This window comes from Grus americana, chromosome 21, assembly GCF_028858705.1.
Source record: "Grus americana isolate bGruAme1 chromosome 21, bGruAme1.mat, whole genome shotgun sequence".
Classification (NCBI taxonomy): domain Eukaryota; kingdom Metazoa; phylum Chordata; class Aves; order Gruiformes; family Gruidae; genus Grus; species Grus americana.
In genome coordinates, this window is record NC_072872.1 from 3,220,761 (window position 1) to 3,239,142 (window position 18,382).

The 18,382-nt window shown below is 40.7% G+C and overlaps 1 protein-coding gene across 6 annotated transcripts in view; it reads left to right on the forward strand.

The window, feature by feature from the left end:
* Nucleotides 1-17,080, forward strand: part of DHRS3 (dehydrogenase/reductase 3) — a 38,104-nt gene extending 21,024 nt beyond the window's left edge. For 3 of the 6 annotated variants that reach the window (XM_054849735.1, XM_054849737.1, XM_054849739.1), the window contains exons 2-7: nt 2,575-2,718; nt 3,013-3,132; nt 4,093-4,331; nt 5,354-5,479; nt 6,382-6,425; nt 6,676-17,080. In XM_054849735.1, the coding sequence (XP_054705710.1) occupies nt 2,575-2,718; nt 3,013-3,132; nt 4,093-4,331; nt 5,354-5,479; nt 6,382-6,425; nt 6,676-6,737 (735 nt within the window). In that variant the 3' untranslated portion in view covers nt 6,738-17,080. Of the gene's footprint in view, nt 1-2,574; nt 2,719-3,012; nt 3,133-4,092; nt 4,332-5,353; nt 5,480-6,381; nt 6,426-6,512; nt 6,551-6,675 lie in introns of those variants that run through there. The other 3 variants (XM_054849734.1, XM_054849738.1, XM_054849736.1) reach the window with 2 other exon arrangements.
* The last annotated feature ends 1,302 nt before the right edge of the window (nt 17,081-18,382 follow it).

Sequence of the window (18,382 nt, forward strand, 5' to 3'; positions counted from 1 at the left end):
TTTCTCTTCCTCTCCTCTTCCTCTCCTACCTTCCATCACTCTTCAACTTGTCAGTTAATTTTTTAGTGTCTGCATTTGACTGCTACGAGGTTTAAGTTCACACTGATGCAAACTCTGTGGGCATCAAACTTGATGCTTACAGTTGATATTTTGTAGTGGGTTTTTTTCCTCTTTCCACAGAGCTGTAGGTTGTGAAAGAGACAGCAATAACCGGGTATGCTTATAGTTGAACAGTATTTTGTAAATATTTCCTGAAAGCTTGTGAAATTTCTCACATGTTCTTGATCAGTCTGCAGAGTAGGCATAGGAAATATCACCCAGTCTAGCTCTGAGTTCAGAAGCAAGTAAATAGCCTTCAGTTTTACAAGCTTTGTGTAGATGCCAAAGCCTGATGGCCAAGGGTGATATGCTGAGACTTTCAAAGACAGGCCAATACACAAGCTGCATTTTTCGCCATATGCTTTCTTAGAGTTTTTAAGCCTGGTCACAGCTTTTTCCTTGAAATTATTTCCCCTGAGATAAGATTTCCCATGAAATGGCTCTGGCATATTTATAGATGCTCTGAAGTTTCTGGTTAACCAACTCGTTAGTCCGTTGGTGATTTTGAGAATGTAATTCTGTCAGTCTGCATGTGTTTACATTCACAGATGTGCCAATGATTTATAAATGGGATTAATTGTAAATTTAATTCATCTAGGAAATGGTTGAGGACCCACGTGCTTCTGCAATGTAGCCTTCCTTAGTTGCACTGGCAGAGCTCTTTGACCCTGCCAGAGATTAGTTTTAATACCAGTTATGAGATAAGCTTAACTAGTCCTTAAAAATAAGCACGTTAAAGCTCTCTGCAAGAGATTTGTTGTGGGGAGGGAATACCACAGGTCCTAAATTTTTGTGTTTATCTTGCTGTTACTAAGTTAATTGAGTGATATAATTTACACATTTTTTTTCCTGTTCTTTCAACTTCTAAACTTTTCAACTTTTTTTTTTTAAGATTATTAAATCTTTAAAGTTTAAGTGTGCTTATTTTTAACCATTAAAAAAATCAATATACCAGTCAGATTCATACTCAATGCACAGTGGTATGGGAAGCAACTGTAATCCTGGATCACAGGTGACAGGGCCACTGCTTGGACATAGCTCTGTTCTGAGCAACAAAGCTGTTTCCATTTTCAGAGCCCATTTTCCCAGTCCCCTGATCAGACTAAACCTGCATTTGACTATATGAATATCTTCATTTATTTTTTAGTACTAAATAGTCTAGTGGAGGGTGTCCCTGCCCACAGCAGGGGGGTTGGAACTAGATGATCTTTCAGGTCCCTTCCAACCCAAACCATTCTGTGATTCTATGATTATCAGTGTAGCAACCCTTCTTTCTCTTTTGGATCTTGCTGTTTGACTCACAGAGCAGCCGACTGATTTCAGTAACATCCTCCATTCAGTAATTTAATTTTTGCAGAATGACAGGTGACTCACCATTCATAACATGGTGAATGCTGAAAAGAGTTAGCTTGAAGAGCGAAAAGGATAGATTGATTCATATATAGATGTCTTAGGTAACAGAGAGATGAAATTATATTCCTTTCAGTAGCCTTAAATAGAAAATAAGGTTATATACTAGGAAAAAAAATATTTTGGTTAAATCTGTTCAGCTGTAGATTAATGTTTGAAAGACAGTGCTGGAAGCACCATCTCATACTTGAGACTAATATTGTTGTCTCACTAGGAAAAATCATACTGGATAAAGCCCCACAATGAAAGTTAATGAACTTGGTAACTTTGCAAGTTATTTCTATTTCTGATGTCCATGACGGCATAGAAATACAGACAGGGTTGTGCGGGTTATGTCTTCATTACATATCCAATCCATGCTATATGATTTGAAAGTTTTCTTTCCACAGATATTCAGAATTGTTCTTTGTACAAGAAGTATTGTATCATTATTACTGTGTTAAATGGGAGTGGCAAGTGAAATCTTACATATATTAGTTGCAAAATAAACTCATGCTTGCAATTTCTCACTCTAAATGTCTGTATTAGGATGAACGTCTTGTTTGAAATGTACCTAGGACATCAGTCTGCAAACAGCACTGCAAATAGTTATATATGATATGCTGAAAAAATATGTTTTACTGCAGAGCAGATACTATCTCCAAATGTAGAAGTAGAAGATAACATACCAGATATACAGAAAGGTCTGTGAATTTAGAATAAATTTATCTTTCTGTCTGTGTGTATAGCAAAAGCAGGGATAGATTTGAAATTTCATGAGACAGAAAATTTGCCAAGTCTTTCATATATTTGTCATGTTAGGCTAAAGATCTGATTTTTTGTGTTAGCTATTGTGTTGCTTGTAAACAGAGTATCAGCAGTGGGATACAGTTACCACCATGATACTCAAGTCCCATCCCCATGTAATAGAAAATCATTGTTACTCTTAAATGAAACAATGCAACAGGGCTGGCAGTGAAAACACATCAAAGATGTTCATCAAATTGTTGAAGTTAGAAGCATGTTTTAATTATTTTAGATTTGAAGCAGAAGCTGTTTGACTCTAACAAAAGTTTCTTGCTGCAGATCATCCTGTGGGGTCGAACTGAGAAATGCCTGAAGGAGACCACAGAGGAAATCAGGATGATGGGGACAGAATGCCATTATTTCATTTGTGATGTAGGAAATCGAGAGGAGGTCTATCGGCAAGCCAAAGCTGTACGGGAAAAGGTTAGTGTCTGTGGAAACACTGTGGGCAGAACTTAGTAACAACTCATTCAATCAGGAAAAAAAATATATTGGGAAATTGGGGAGGAAAGATGGGTGACCATCCAGATAATGTTGTACAAAGTCTAGCTACCTGTTTTACATGATCCAGAAAGACTACAAGGCCTATAGGCAAGAATGTCAAAAGCTGTGGAAATAATAATGTATTTAGGCAATAACAGATGTTTAGATACATTGGTGACTGCTGATTCGTGAGGAGAGATATTAGTTATAACAAGTCCTTTGCTTTTTTTGCAGGTGGGCGATATCACTATCCTGGTGAACAATGCTGCTGTGGTCCATGGTAAGAGCCTGATGGACAGCGATGATGATGCACTGCTCAAATCACAACATATAAACACCCTGGGACAGTTCTGGGTAAGATAAGCTCTTGTGTCACATGTATTCAGAATTGGGAACCAGAGTGACAGATTACAGCCAGTAAACGCTTGGCTGCTACTAGGTCTTTCTAAACAATGCTTGATAAAATTAGTCTGACATGAGAAGAAGACAGAAAAAAACAATGTGAGGAGCAAAGGCCAGAGGAAGGAAGTCTAAAAAAAATAATTTCTCCAGTAGTAACACAGTATTTGATGCTCTTGTATCCCCATTCTGTGATTTCCAGTAAAACATTTGATTTCTTTTGAGAAAGCCTGAGCTCACAGAGGATAGTTTTCTGTACAGTGATGTGTATTGAACATCAGAGGAGCATGAGACTGCATTGCTCAGGGAAGGAAGCCAGTGTGAAACTCATTCCATTCTGAATTAGATAATAGTAATAAAAAAGAGCTTCTTGTGATTTTGTCACTTTATTGAAGACTTTATGCTCCACAAGAAGTTCTTAAACATACAAAGCATTCTGTTCATGGCCTTTATTTGTGGGTACTGCTTGCTTACATGACAGGAAAGATTTTATTTTGTTTCTACACAAACTTTGCCTGTTTAGAATCTTTCAGAAGATGACAAAGCAGCAAGGTACTCTCCCACCCTTCCTAGCATAATGAACAGCACAGTTTGGCTTCTCGTCTCTGTGTCACCTTATTTTTTTCAGTCACTGTAGTTTTTGTTGTATCTCTGCTGAGCAAACCTTTTTTCTTTCTTTTTTCTTTCTTTTTTCCTTTCTTTTTTCCTTTCTTTTTTCCTTTCTTTTTTCCTTTCTTTTTTCCTTTCTTTTTTCCTTTCTTTTTTCCTTTCTTTTTTCCTTTCTTTCTTTCTCTTTTCTTTCTTTCTCCTTTCTTTCTCTTTTCTTTCTTTCTCTTTTCTTTCTTTCTCTTTTCTTTCTTTCTCTTTTCTTTCTTTGTTTTTTTTTTTTTTTTAATGTACTCTGTTGTTCTTCAGACCACCAAAGCATTCCTGCCAAGGATGCTGGAGTTGCAGAATGGACACATTGTTTGCCTGAACTCTGTCCTGGCCTTGTCAGCCATCCCTGGTGCCATTGACTATTGCACCTCCAAAGCCTCGTCCTTTGCCTTTATGGAGAGCCTGACCTTGGGGCTGCTGGACTGTCCAGGAGTGAATGCCACAACAGTCCTGCCCTTCCACACGAGCACAGAGATGTTCCAGGGCATGAGAATCAGGTCAGTCCAGGGGAACTAGAATAAAGCATCTCATTTTAAATGAATCATCAGTATACACTCCTAATTAATGCTTCATTTACTTAAGAGAATTTGATGTCTCATTTGGCTGCCTGGGAACAGAGGGTCACTCTAGGCCAACTGGGACTCATCAGACTGGTTCCCTCAGTTTTCTGGCATATTCATACAGCCTGCCTGTACTGAATGAGGCATTTGCTTCTACAGAGAAAACTGAAAGCTGTTTTTCCATGAGTGTATTTGGGCCACATGCAGCCACCAGAGAGGGAGGGGAGGCAATCTGAAAACTGAGGTCATTCAAAAGGAGCAGTCTAGAAATTACATGAGAATTAATAGTACAGATTCCTTCTTAAATCTTAATACTTAAATCTTTCTCATTGGAAGGAATGACAGCCACTTACTGAAGTAAGGCTATCAGTACCCCTTTTTTACCTCTAAGAGAACACGCTAAATTCAAAGACTAACAGCTGACCAAATTAATCTTTTACAATGGACAAAATAACTTATTAATACAGTTTGTGCCCTCTTAGTCAAGAAAATATGCAATGTCAAACTATTGCTGGAGCTGGAAAAAGCCTTCTGATTGATATTAAAAGCAATGGGGGAAAGTATTTGTCTTTCACCTGTTAAGAATTTGAATTGAGCAAAGAGCTACAGAGAGGAAAAACACCAGCACTGAACAGACAGCATTTTGGTATTGGTTTGCATACAGTTTAAGAAAATCCCCGAATCAAGGTTCTGAATACACTCTGCCACTTCAGCCTAAAGGCATCGACATGTACATTCTTAACTGTTTAGCTAACCCAGTAGTACTGGCTGGAACTGGGCTTTCTGCTTTCCTGCTTTCTGGCTGGAACTGGAACTTTCTGCTCCTTCCAGCCTGCTTTGGGGCATGTTTGGATGCCAGTAACCAGCGATAGCTTAGTGAGTAACAGGACTTGGACAGTGATATCTTAAAGAAGTTTGGTTAACAAATAATTATTTTATTTTTCACTTTATTTATTCAGGTTCCCTAATCTTTTTCCTCCTCTCAAGCCAGAGACAGTGGCTAAGAGGACAGTAGAAGCCGTGCAGATGAATCAAGCCTTCCTGCTCCTTCCATGGACAATGCATGTTCTAGTCATCCTAAAAAGGTAAATATTTCCTTTGCCCAGCAATAGCCTAGCCGTGAGGTAAGAGTGGCTTACAGTCCTCAGTGTCTGTCCACCAAGGCAAACCTCGGTTTGACTGGAATCTGATATCCAGATTGCTTAATCCCTTCCCATGAAAGACAGTCTCAGAAGCAAAAGGAAGAAAACTTTCTGAGATTCCCTTTGTGGATGTTTTCCCTGGGTACAACTCCTTTATGAAACCAGTTTCACTCCCAAAATTTGGATTCCTGAGGTCTGAACTGGTATTTGTATCTAGGAAATTTCTTAACAATTAACATACGCATGTAGTTGATTTTGATTTAGTAAGCCAGTCTTTGGACTCCAGGCTTTATCTTGTAAAGGACTTCTGTACAATAAGGTTTGTACATCAGAGCGGTATTTAGAGACCATTGCTTGTGTTAAAGCAATGAAACTATTAAAAAAACCCCACTTTTGTGTATGATTAGGACAGGAATTTTAAAGTCCCTAAGGAAAGTCATAACTTATATCCTGAAACAGCCAAAGAGAAAGGACATTTAAAATTGTGTTTCTATTTTGAGTTTGCACTAAAGCCTTTGGAAAACCTGCTTCAGTCAGGAACTGAAACAAGGCCATGAGATTTCTGTGGAAAATAGTTACAATACTGAATTTCAAACAAGAAAAAATAATTCACATAAATGCTTTGTTCTGAATGTAAAATTTGGGATACTCTCAAAAGTTCCCAGAAATTCTATGGACTGAAAAAGAGCTGTTCTCCTTCTCCTTTATTGTAAGAACTAATCAGTTATTTTCTGTTACAGTAGCTGTCTGGAAATTAGATCTATATTATGATAAGGAGGCTGCATGCCTAGCACAAATAGATGGCAAGTTAACCAGAGAACTCTGTTTAAATTTGTGTCTTTCAGAGTGCAAGATTCTGCACGCTATTTGGGAGGAATAGAACATGATGGTATCTTCCAAGTTACAGTTTTTACAGACCTTTTTGGATAAATATTTCTGTAGAGAGGAGTGACTTGATATAACTTTCTCCTTTTAGGCCTGCTCCCAGCAGGATACTGACACGTTTTGTCTGTGCGCTCTCCCTAGCTGATTTTTGAGAATCTGTACTTATGTATGTGTGTATATAAACGCATATTTACATATCCTCTTATTACACTAGACTAAGAGCTTTGTCTAATCTGCTTATTTTCTTTCTGCAGCATTCTCCCTCAGGCAGCACTTGAAGAAATCCACAAGTTTTCTGGGAGCTACACCTGCATGAACACTTTTAAAGGACGAACATAGACTTGATGGTGCAAGGACTATTCTTCAGTGAAACCAACATAAGCATGAAAATCCTGACAAGACTGTGAATCAGCAGTCTTGGCTTTTAGCCTGTTCATGTGACTTGCGCTGCTCTGAGGCAACACATTTCTTGCAGGTCATATCCATAGTAACATGACCTTTGCACAGGATTGAATGACTAGACTATGGACCCTTGGAAAGAAAAACAAAAAGTGTGAAATGTTTATATGATGTTTAATTCTTTAGAGTTCAACTGTTAAATCTACTCATAGTTTTAAGATGTAATTTTTGTTTCTAAAGTGTCTGTAGGCTGTCTCAGCTGAGAGGCAGCACATCACAGCCCATACTTTATCCCCTCTCTTCAGAGGAACTGCAATTACAAACTGCTACTGGTTTCATTTCAGCTTTTTGAATGGGGAACTTAAAAAATACTTTGAAGAACTAAAAGTTACAGACATGTAATGGAAGCTTTTCCTTCCCTTTCTTCACTTTACATCCGTTGTTGAAGCTGTTCCCAACTCACACGAGGGAAGGAGCTAACTGTGGAGCAATGTTTTATTAAAGGCCACCCAGGACTTCTGTCTGGAAGGACTGTGCTGGGCCCAGGAAAACTGTCTTACTTCACCTGTGAAGGCTGGAGAAGAATGCTCAGTCAGAAGAGCAGACAGTTTGAATAGTGGAAGAGTCTTTCTGTCACTGAACTCATATATGAAACTGAATTGTCTTTCTGAATATTTTTGTTCATTTATGATAAAATATATATATATTTTTAGCATTAATCCCAGATTGCCACACATGTAGGCAGCATCACATCGGGGATGAACTAAATCTAGAACTAAAACTAGAGCCTGCTTGTACAAACATACATTCACTGACATAATCCATGCAGAGGAAAATCCATTGTATCAATCTGCACAGTGAAGTAATGCTCTAAACATAGAAGAGACAGTACTGTAGTGCTCATGAAATGTGAAGTTTGGAAGCACAGTTAGTAAAGACCTGATTAAATGCACATTGAATTCGACTGGGAATATACCCATTGTTTTTTAGGGGCATTGAATCAGGCACTGATCAGCCAAAAGTGATAAATACTGCTTGGACTGAAATGCCAGAAGCAGCTAGACATTATTTATTTTTGTAATGATATATTCTCTTTGACAGCCTAGTTAGAGCAACACTGCATTCCTATGCCAGATGCAGTGTGCAGCACTAGGCATAGTAATGTAGTTGAAACATATTGGAACACTACTAAAAGAGGAATTAATATAATTGCAATACAGTAAAGTAGCAAGCTTAACTGGAGAACACCCGAATGAAGCACCTCGAGGAAGGCCACATGGTTAAGGGAATGAACTTAGGGCTCCTGACTTGAATTTCAAGCTTTTCCATAGATGTCCTGTGTGACCTGGGGCAAGCTGCATAATTTCAAGGTGCACCCTGACCTGCAAAGCAGATATTTCTAGTGTTTCCCTACCTCAAAAGTTGTAAGTCTGACTACCTAAATGTTTGTCAAAAGCTCAGCAAAATCAAATGGAACATGCTATGGAAAGGAAAAGCAGTATTTGTTCACAAACCAAGAGAGTCTATACAAGAATTTAGAAGAGGAAAAAACCCCATATGCTGAAATATGTCATTTCCTGAAAGAGATCTGAGTTACAGCAGAAAAGCGGTGAGCTGTATTTGAGATATTCCCTTGATTCTGCCATGTAGAATGGAGGCCAACTACTTAGGTCCAGCGATGTGAATGTTAAAATCGGAAGGGCTGAACCTTACTGCACATCAGTAGATATATCTCCTCCTGAGCAGTTCAAGAGGAAGATTTTGCCAAAGGTGCCATTGATGCAAGCCCCTCTGCCTGCATGGGTATTTTGAGGAGCTCTCATGTCTGCGTCAGTGCTTTCCTTCTGAGTGCGGAACATATAAGCTGTAGCACTGTGCCAGCTTTGAAAAGTTTCTTACAATGGAGTTTTGTTTTGAATTCCTAGATGTCTGAGGCTCTCTGGAGAGGATGAAAAGAAACTTTGATCTCTGTGATTTTGACGCCCACCCTAATAGATGTTTTCAGCTTTATTTTTTATCAATTTTTTGAGAAGAAACCCAGTTCATTGAAAACACCAGTGCAATGAGGGGAGAACCCTTCCAGGATCTGCCAGGAATACCAAAGGTACCATATTTATCAAGAGACGTTTGGGAGGGGAAAGGATGATTATACGTACCTCCCCTTATGCACTCTAATACTTTCTAGTTTCTCATTAATCACAGTCAGGCATGCCAGGCTTGTAGATGCAAGAGCAAACAGAATTGGTGAAAGAGGGCAACCCACAGTTTCCCCCTTAAATTAAACCTTTATGCTGAGATTCTATTCAGTGATGACATCGTAATGCAAAATTGGGGTAAAAACTAGTACACACATTGAAATTAACTCCCCGCTCATCCCCAAATCCGGTCCCTTAGATGAATCTGCTCTTTTCTGGCACTGCATAAAAGGTATTCCCTATCTTCAGAGGTTGTCTTACATACTAAGTGCTGTTGATTTCTTTCTAATAAATATAAACAAGTCAGAACATAGCTGAGACTCTCGTCATCTCACTCCTCTCATATACTCACACACGAACTTCCCTCTCTCTTTCCCTCAGGGTCTCTGAGCGGACAACAGGTCAAATAGCAGTCACAGTGGGGGAGAGGTATGCAGCAAACAGAAAATAATGAGGAAAACATTGACTTTGCTTTTCAGATAGTAAGGAAGAGTTGGGTAAGAGAGTTTCTTCTCTTGTGAGTGTTGTGAGATAGAATCCTATCCATCCAGTGAGCTACTTGCAAATTTGGATGGATACATTTGAAGACTTTTTTTTTTTTTTATAAAGACTCCTCTGGAATGCCTGCAGAGGTCTACTGTCCCTTTTCACATAAGGTTAGTATTGGGTAATCTTGAAGTGCTGCAAATGTGGACGAGCTTTGTTGAAGCCTAAGGCCTTCTCAAAGGAATTTCCGCCCTTTGACTTATTTTAATTTTGGTTTTCCCTGCTCTCTCCACTGCCTCCTGCTTTCCACTGCACAATTTTTTTTTTCCTTCTGTTTTCCTATGTCATTACTGCACTTTTCAGTGCCACCATCTTGAAGCCAGATGTCATACAAAGAGTCTGGAGTAAATCTAAATCAGAGTATGTATTTATTACCCTGCTGGCAGAATCTAGGTGAAGCTGTAGGAGCAGGTCACAGAAGTTTCATATGAAATTAGCTAAACTCTTCCAGTTTTACATGCTCCAATCTATGAAGAAGTAGAAGACCCCTTACTGTCATTTTTATACAGGAGATTACTGCTGTTTCCAAATTGGAATGATAGAGAAATGTTAGCTGCTTTGGGACATACATTCTCCTGACAGAAAAAGACCCTATTTAAATGGGAGGATTTTTCAGTTTAAGGTGTTTTCAGAGGCTGGTGCATGTACAAAGTAATTTTCAGAATTAGCGAGGCAGGGCAGGGAGAGGAGGAGTCCTTTGTAAGTCAGTCTGCTTCCTCATGTTCAATATTTGATCTTGTATTTTGTTTTTGATAAGAAAAAAATCCTGTTCCCTCATGCACCCTTGGTGAACTTTAAAAAGGTCCTTCCAGCTGTGTACCTGCTGATGGCATGTTTTTAGCGGGATTAAGAAAAGGAGTGAGCCCTGAAAGTGGGAACTCTACCCTACCTACTCATCCATTGTTCTGTTAAAACAGGTTAAAAAGTGACAGAGTCCATCTCTATAGTTCTTCTAGAACTTCACAGAAAGTGCCTGGGCAAGTGATTCTGATGTTTGCAAAGAGAAACTTGTTGTACTTTTATGTAATGTGTTAATTAGTGTGGGTGGATTTGATCAGATCTAGTCTTGCAAGCCTTTCAGACAACTCCCTGAACACTCCCACCTTCAGATATTAACAGATAGCACAGCATTTGCCAAATCTCATAAAAACCTGGTAACAGACTTAATGCAGGCAGAGCATAAGTGGGTGCATTTATTTCAAAGAGAATACATCTGTTTGTAGCAGACATTAATTTGGCCCAGTATTTTCTCTAGCTGAAATGCAACTGTCGAGAAAAGAATACAGGGTGACCTTGGACCATCTATTTTGGTTTTATTTCTTCATGTGGCTTTAATAAGCTTAATCTGAATGGCAGCCACTTTTTTGATAGCGCTTGTTCATAAGTGTGGGAGTAAAGCAAGATTATGTCTAATGTAATCTTCTGCATTTTCACCAAACAACCAGCAGTCCTGACAATCAGAATATTCTGCGTTGTCTTTGTAGCTGTCACCTCCCTGGTGCTAAGATCCTTCAACCTGGTATTGCTTCAGCCTGCTGCAGTTTGGAGACTGAGTGAAACCTGTCAGTCACAAGCAGCAGTTACATTCTCTAGTGAACAGAACCCTCTTTGTTACAGTGCTTCTCTGACAGAGATTTTGAGATGTGAATGCTGTCAGGCACCTGTCTCAGATTTCAGCAACTAACTTAGAGAAAGCCATGAAGAAAACCAGGACTTCACCTTCTCCCTGATACTCATTCTCTTTTATCCAGGGTTTCCTATGGGAAGGTGGCAATTCAGTCATTTTCTGACCAATAAACTGCCTCTCTTCCCACCCTCTATTCTACTAAGATCGCTCCAGTACCTTTGTTTCTGGAACAGATCCCTCAAGCTGATGCTTTAGCAGAAACACCTACTGATCCAGCCTGTGTGGACTGGATACAACTGAAAAGAATAGACTTCTGAGGAGACAATTTATATCTTCACACCTTCCCAAAGAGTCCAAACTTGTTAGTTCCTTATGCTCACCTTTGCTATGGGCATCATGAGATATTAACGCAGAAAAAAAAAAATCAAGGCAAGTGTATATGCTGATTTTTCTGCATAAATCTAGGAAAGAAGGCTTCCTCCTTAAATGAGGGGAGAAAGCACTCTAATTTGAGCTTGAGAGTGACTGAGGAGTAAGTATATGAGAAAACAAAATAGAGGATAGATGCAATCTTAGGGGGGGTGTGGTGGGCCTAAACAGAGGCAAGATGCCACCTTAGATTCCTGCAGTTATATAATAAGAGGCATGTGAGTTCCATCCAAATTCGAAGTCTATAAAAGAAGGGTGTTGTCACTTCTGCTCATTCCTATGGGTCACCATGCCCTAAAAAGCAGTCCATTAACTTTGTAGCTTGCTGGCTCAGAACACCACAATATGCCGGTTACTGTTTGCTGTCTCTTGCTTTTTTTGAGGAAGGGAAAGCAACCCATGTATATAAAAACAAGGAAGGGTCAGTTTGACTCACCACTCACTTTTTCCTAGCCAGCTGCAGAGGTCATCCATCATGCCTAGGTATTACAGGGACATGTGGTTCTCTGGCTTACGTTAGTAATCATGCTGACCTAGTGCTACGAGGTAGATGTGGTTCAGTTTCCTGGGGTTTTTTTTATGCAAAAGCATTTTTTCAATTTGAATTTTGTGCAGTATTGTGCAGGCTTTTCACAGATGGGCATCCTAGGCATGAAATTTCCCTGTCTATGTTAATCAAATGATAATGAAAAAGAATACAAAAGTGAGAAGTTGCTGTTTGACATCTTCCCCAAGCAATGTGGAATTAATGCAGAGGAACATTATTGGAACATCAATGCCTTAAATCTAGACATCTCAAAAGCCTGGTGAGTTCTGTATGAAAATGGCTTCCAAAATTGACTTCCTACATGCCTTCTGGGGCAGTTTGCCACTGAGATTGGTTACCTGAGCAAATCACTGTTATGCTGCACTAGTAAGAGGAAGACTGCATGGAAAGCTGAGGTACATACAATCACTGAACAAATTGATTTAAAATTCTGGTCCTGCAAGACACTTTTGAAAAAAATAGATTAAAGAATGAGATGACACATGATAACCAGTACAAAACCAAGTGCTGCAGTGAGGTCTCTAGTTGCCCTTAGGTGTCTGAGAGTAGCCTACATGACTCTGAGAAGTCCTGCCTTAGTTGTGACCCGACTGGTTCCTTCCCTTGAACCACCATGTGCAAACACTGGGCATTGTGAATACATCAACTGAAACAATTCTTCATCTTCCTTTTTCAGCATTAGGCACTTCACAGCATAGCCACCAGTTGCTGCTGCTGCTTTGGGCATTGCTATTGATCAGCCGAGTGTTCCCAGATACTGTTCTGCCGCATTACAACATTAACGTTAGCTGTAAGAAAAGGAGGCAGTTCTTTGCTATCTTTTCCAGGAAAATCAACAATTAGTGCCTTTATGCAGAGAGAGGGCTGAAATAAATGCAGGGGTGATAATGGTTTCTGGAATATTTTGGCTATATGAAAAATGCTGTCATATGGAGAAAGGGTTTATAATAATAAGGGCTCATCTCAGAAGAATGTTAACAGAAGATGGAAATGGTCATAATGGAAAACAAGTGATATCCGAACACACAGTTCCTCTTCCTGGAGCCTGCTGGGAATGCTGATTTCATGCAGACATGCCATAGCAAAGTCAGTTAACTCGCATGGTCATTATACCCCCTGCAACTTTGCCTGTTGCAAGTAATAGCAGAAGTAACAAGCTCATTGTCTCTGCTCTCTCAACTGTTGAATAAGCAAAATAAGAGCTTTTTGAAAAAGGAGTAATCCATCTATCAGAAAACAAAGCAATTCCTTGGTTCAGTGTCAGCCCTAGACAATGGAGAAGACTCTCTCAGGTACCAGAAAGAGAAGCCACATATCTCCTAGCTGACGCCTTGAGGTCTCAGGCCGTATTTCCCCTTGTTGATAATAAATAAACTGGGAAGCATATGATTGACTCAATTCAGCAATAGGATTACACAGAATCACAAATCACTTTGTGAGCTATTGCTTGGCTTCCTTTTCCCCAGCAATAACATAACTTGTGGTCTCTTCTGGACTCCCTTCAGGGCTGCAAATTCATGCAGAATACTTGCAGAGCTGGGCAACATTTTGTTAACTCTTCTAAGGGCCATGCAAAAGACAGCAGAGAGAGAGAGAGAGAGAGAGCAGCAAGCAATATTGTGTGTGTTTTGGTGGCTGAATAGTCTGTAACTTCCAATATTCTAATATTCTTGAATATTCAGTATTGGCAATCTGACATGTTTCTCAGCTGTCTGCTATTGCAGAAAACCCCTTGTTTACCCACACCAACTGTTATAATACTTTTGAACCCTAAAACGCATGTAGCTTCTCTGATGTCCTGTTGGCATAGCTGAGGTTTAACAAGCATGTTAATCAAATGAAATAGAGCCTTGAATTTCTTTAGGAGGGATCTGATGCTGACACAGAAAAATAATAATTAAAAAAAAAGGTGCTGATGTCCTGCAGCAAAAGTTGCTACATATAAAAACCAAGGAAGTCATGTACAAACAGCTACATTTAATCATTCAATAGAATGCTCTGCTTCCATCAGTACAAGGGTTATAGCATTGAGCCTTCTGACCTAATTTTGATTGTTTTAAACATACAGAGTCAAGGCATCTTCATTCCAGTTTTAAAAACAGGTTTCCAGATACATCCCCTCTATTTAAACAAATTACAGAATTGTAAGTTTTCTTATTTAAAAACTATGATTTGCTTTTTTAATTCAGACAAGTACTCCTCAAAGCTCTCATTCCCTACATCAATTAAGAAATAATCTTAATTCCTTCAAACTCTTAATCCCAGTATTTAGGACCACTGATGCTTTTGGGCTGCAGATGTCATGTTTCCTTTGATGTAACCTGGTAGGTAGTGTTGCAATCTTCAGTACTACCCTTTAAAACCCTCTTCATATTGTCAGTCAGATTTGCCAATGGCTCCTAATCACACACAACAGAGGAAGTTATATTTTACCTTTCTTCTTCAGTGAACTGAGTTCTTGCAAATGAACGCTCAGAGAAGACTTTCTTTTGAATGAGCCACAGGAGCCATGCTGAGTTTATTTTAGTTGGGTTTATATTAGGTCTGATTTTTGCTGATCTCTTCATTTTTCATCATTTTGTCTGTCTCTTCCAATTGTTCCTGTTGGGGAGGACTGCGTTTTGAGAGTTTCTGAGCCAAAATGCTGTGCATGCAGATTTTTCATCTCTGCGCCTTCCCTTCAGGCAGTCTCTCACCTGTGCCTGCCTGGGTCCACACCTTCTTATACAGTAACACTGCAAATTGCACTAAATATCTTTGAGATTGGCTTCCAGAGAGCTAGCGTTACTTCTGCCTAATGAGTTGATAACTGCATATTCTTTTGAACACCTACAAGATTTGAATTTGAACTAGGAAGGACTACTATGTAGTGGTGGCCAGAGTCACTTTATGGTTAAAGGACGAATCATAAGCTACAAGTCAAGCAATGAGAGAAGGAAGGTTTGCTGAAATAGGCAGTATATGCATTAAAAGTCCAGAACTGAAGTAGAAAATAAATACCCAGTAAAGTACATGAACCCTTTCCATCTGTCTGAATAATGGAAATACAGCGCAAGCCCTGAATTGCAGGGTACCCAGCACTGCTGTTTGACAACTTCTGATAATTTACCATTCAGGAATATTAAAATATATTGTTCTAATGATACCCAAAAGTGTCCTTTTGCAGTATAATATACATATCATGTTGGATATGCTTTAAGGCTGGGTGGGCAACTCATATCCTGGTGATCTTCATTACAGCTAGCAATAGTGTTTAACATGGGCAATTCTTGCTGTAAAATTAGCCTGTTTTCTTTCAGTGGATTATTTTTAAATAGACTTCTTTCAAAATTTCATTTATCAAATACTTTATATACTTAATGGTTCTTGGCCAATGATGTGCTTGCAAGCTATTCACTGTAACTGCCGCTTTTGAATGCTTGCCATTCATTAATGTATAGTTTTCCTGTGGAACTGGCCATCCAAATCACACGGTGACTTTGCTTTCCCCTGGCTGGATGCCATCCAATCCCACAGAAAGCTTTCTAGGGGCTCCAGTATGTCTGATGATGACCGTGAGATGGCTTCTGGCAACAATATTAATGCAAATGCATACTTGAATGCATTCTCATGACATATTCCAATCCTGTGATCAAAAACGTGCTTATAGACATTTTCAAGGGAAAAAAACCTAACTTGGGATACCGTCAAAAGTGCATTTGCCTTTACTTATAGCAGCAAATATTCACAGTTTGGTTTTGTTTCTTTCACTGGATTCACCTCTCTCAGCCTCAGATTGTCAGGGAAGAAAAAAATCACACTGTGCAGATCCTGGAAAGAGTTAATTAATACAAAAGTGACCTCCTGACATCAGGGTATGACATATTTCCATACGATGGTGTTATGATTTTGGAGGATTTGTTTTGCTGCTTACTCACCCCTAGTTCATTTAAGAAAATAAAACCACAAGTGGAATAAAGTTGTAGTGCCAGTTAAATTTGGAAAGTGAGCGAATGTAGGAAAAGAGCAGAATGTCTGAATGGCCTGAGAACACAGGTGCATTAGCAGAAAGGTTGTGCTTGCTGCTGAGCATAATTCAATTCACCTGATGTTCATGTTCTTCCTCTTCACTCTGACTGCTGAGTATAGATTTGAAACTCCTGTATCAAAACTGCAGGCATAGTATTTTGACATACACCTTTGCAAACCTTGCGATTCAGTTTCTATTATATACATAGTGGAAGGGTGAAACAGAAAATTGTACAGTCTTGCCTGGTGTCACAGAATGAGACGATATATGATGCACTGATGGTATAACCCTTAGGGTCACCCTAAAGCCTTTGCATGATAGCAGCCTAGACTGTAAGTTCCTGCTAAGATCCAGGTTTGACAAGCACAGCAAATAAGGCATTTGCCCATGAACTGTTGCTTACTTAATCGTGTTGCTCTGTAGAGGCAAACCCTAAATTGTAATCGGGTTTTCACACTTGTACTTGACCCTTTAGATTAGATTACAGCTTCCTCTTAATGCTGTAATTGCAACATTTCCATGCCTTAAAGCAAAACAAAGCTTGAAAACCTGCCCTTTGGCTCCTCCCTGCTAGCTTGCCGAGGTGTCTTTTGGGGGAAGATAGCTGATGTGCTAAATTGGCCTAGAAATGCAAAGGCTCTGAGGATTTAATCGCAGAAATGTTTGCTTGGGGGCACTCACCATGGGTTTTTTTTCTTGGAACTTTTAGCAAACGTAGCCTTTGTTTGCATTTTTCTGTGGTATGTGTTTACTGTTCATTTGTGCTGCACATGCTGTGAGAAATTAAGCCATTATGTTGGTATTTTTTTCCTTTCTCCTGCTTTCATTCTTCCCCCCCTTCAAAATCCTTACAATTCCTTTCATTATTTGATGTTAACAGGACAAAAGAAATAAATACTTGAAAGAAGATACAAGCTGTGTTTCTGTTTTACTTTGGAGCTGCTGTGGTAACTGAATACTAGTCTGCAAGGTCAAAAAAAAAAAAAGAAAAAAAGAAAACTGCCAGAAAACCTCAGCGCTCAAACCACAGGTTGCATTGCCTATTGTAAAGCAATTTTCAGCCCACATGCCTAAAGAGCATAACAGTTGCTCTGTAAATCTCTGAGTGTTTCATATAGTTTCCTTGTCATGTGGCCATTAAGTTTTATAACCTTTATATTTCAAGTGAAACAATGTGAATTCCTTCTAAATGTCCTAATAGATTCCACATGTTAGCAATTTTTAATATTTTGGTTGCTCAGTAGGTAGCAAACCCGCCTGTGGGCCGGTTGGTCTTGGCCGCAGACCTCGGACGTAGCCTCGCCGGGGGATAAACTCCCGCTCCCGCCGAGCGGCCGCTGCCCAGTGCCTTGTCCCTCCATCTCCCGTCGACGCCTGAGATCACTGTCAAAACACGCCTCGGCACCGCGCTGTCCTGCCAGCAAAGCCCCTTGGCTGTCAACTGGGCCTGCGGGGAGTCACGCGTGTCCCCAGCGGCGCAGCCTTGCGCCACGCTGCCAAGGGTATGGATTCTGCACGCTCCTTCCCCCCATGCTGCCAAGGGTATGGATTCTGTACGCCACTTCCCTACACTGCCAAGGGTACGGATTCTGTGCACTCCTTCTCCCCACACTGCCAAGGGTACGGATTCTGTGCGCTCCTTCTCCCCACACTGCCAAGGGTACGGATTCTGTGCACTCCTCCCCCCCCCCACTGCGCTGAGGGCAGCTCCGGCTCCGCGGGGCCTCGCGCGGCCAGTAACGGCCGTTGGAGCCGTTGGAAGGCGGGGGGTGGGGACCGCGGCTCGAGCCGCACCTGCTCGCGCGCCACAGAACCTTCCAGAGCGGCGAGGCGAGCGAAGAGGTGGCGGCGGCGCCCTCCGAGGTCAGCCGAAAGGGGTTTTTTGGGGGAGGGAGAAACGGTGAAAACCACCCCCCAAAACCCAGCCTACGCCAAGCCAAAAAGGCGACGGCGTTTGTATGCGGCCGGCGGCTGGCCCGAGCGCTGCGGAGCCGCCTTCGCCAACCTGGCGGGGGAGGTGGGGAGGGGAGCGCGGAGATCCCGCGGAGGGTGGGTGAGGAGAAGCGCGTCCGCGCTGAACGCCCTCAGGGAGGGAGCGGGGCTGTCGGCGGAGGGCACAAAGGAGCGCGAACGGGCTGCGGAGAAACCAGGTTGGAAGGCAGAGAGCGGCCCTTGCTGTCGGGGAAGGAGCGGGCCGCGCTTTCAGGGG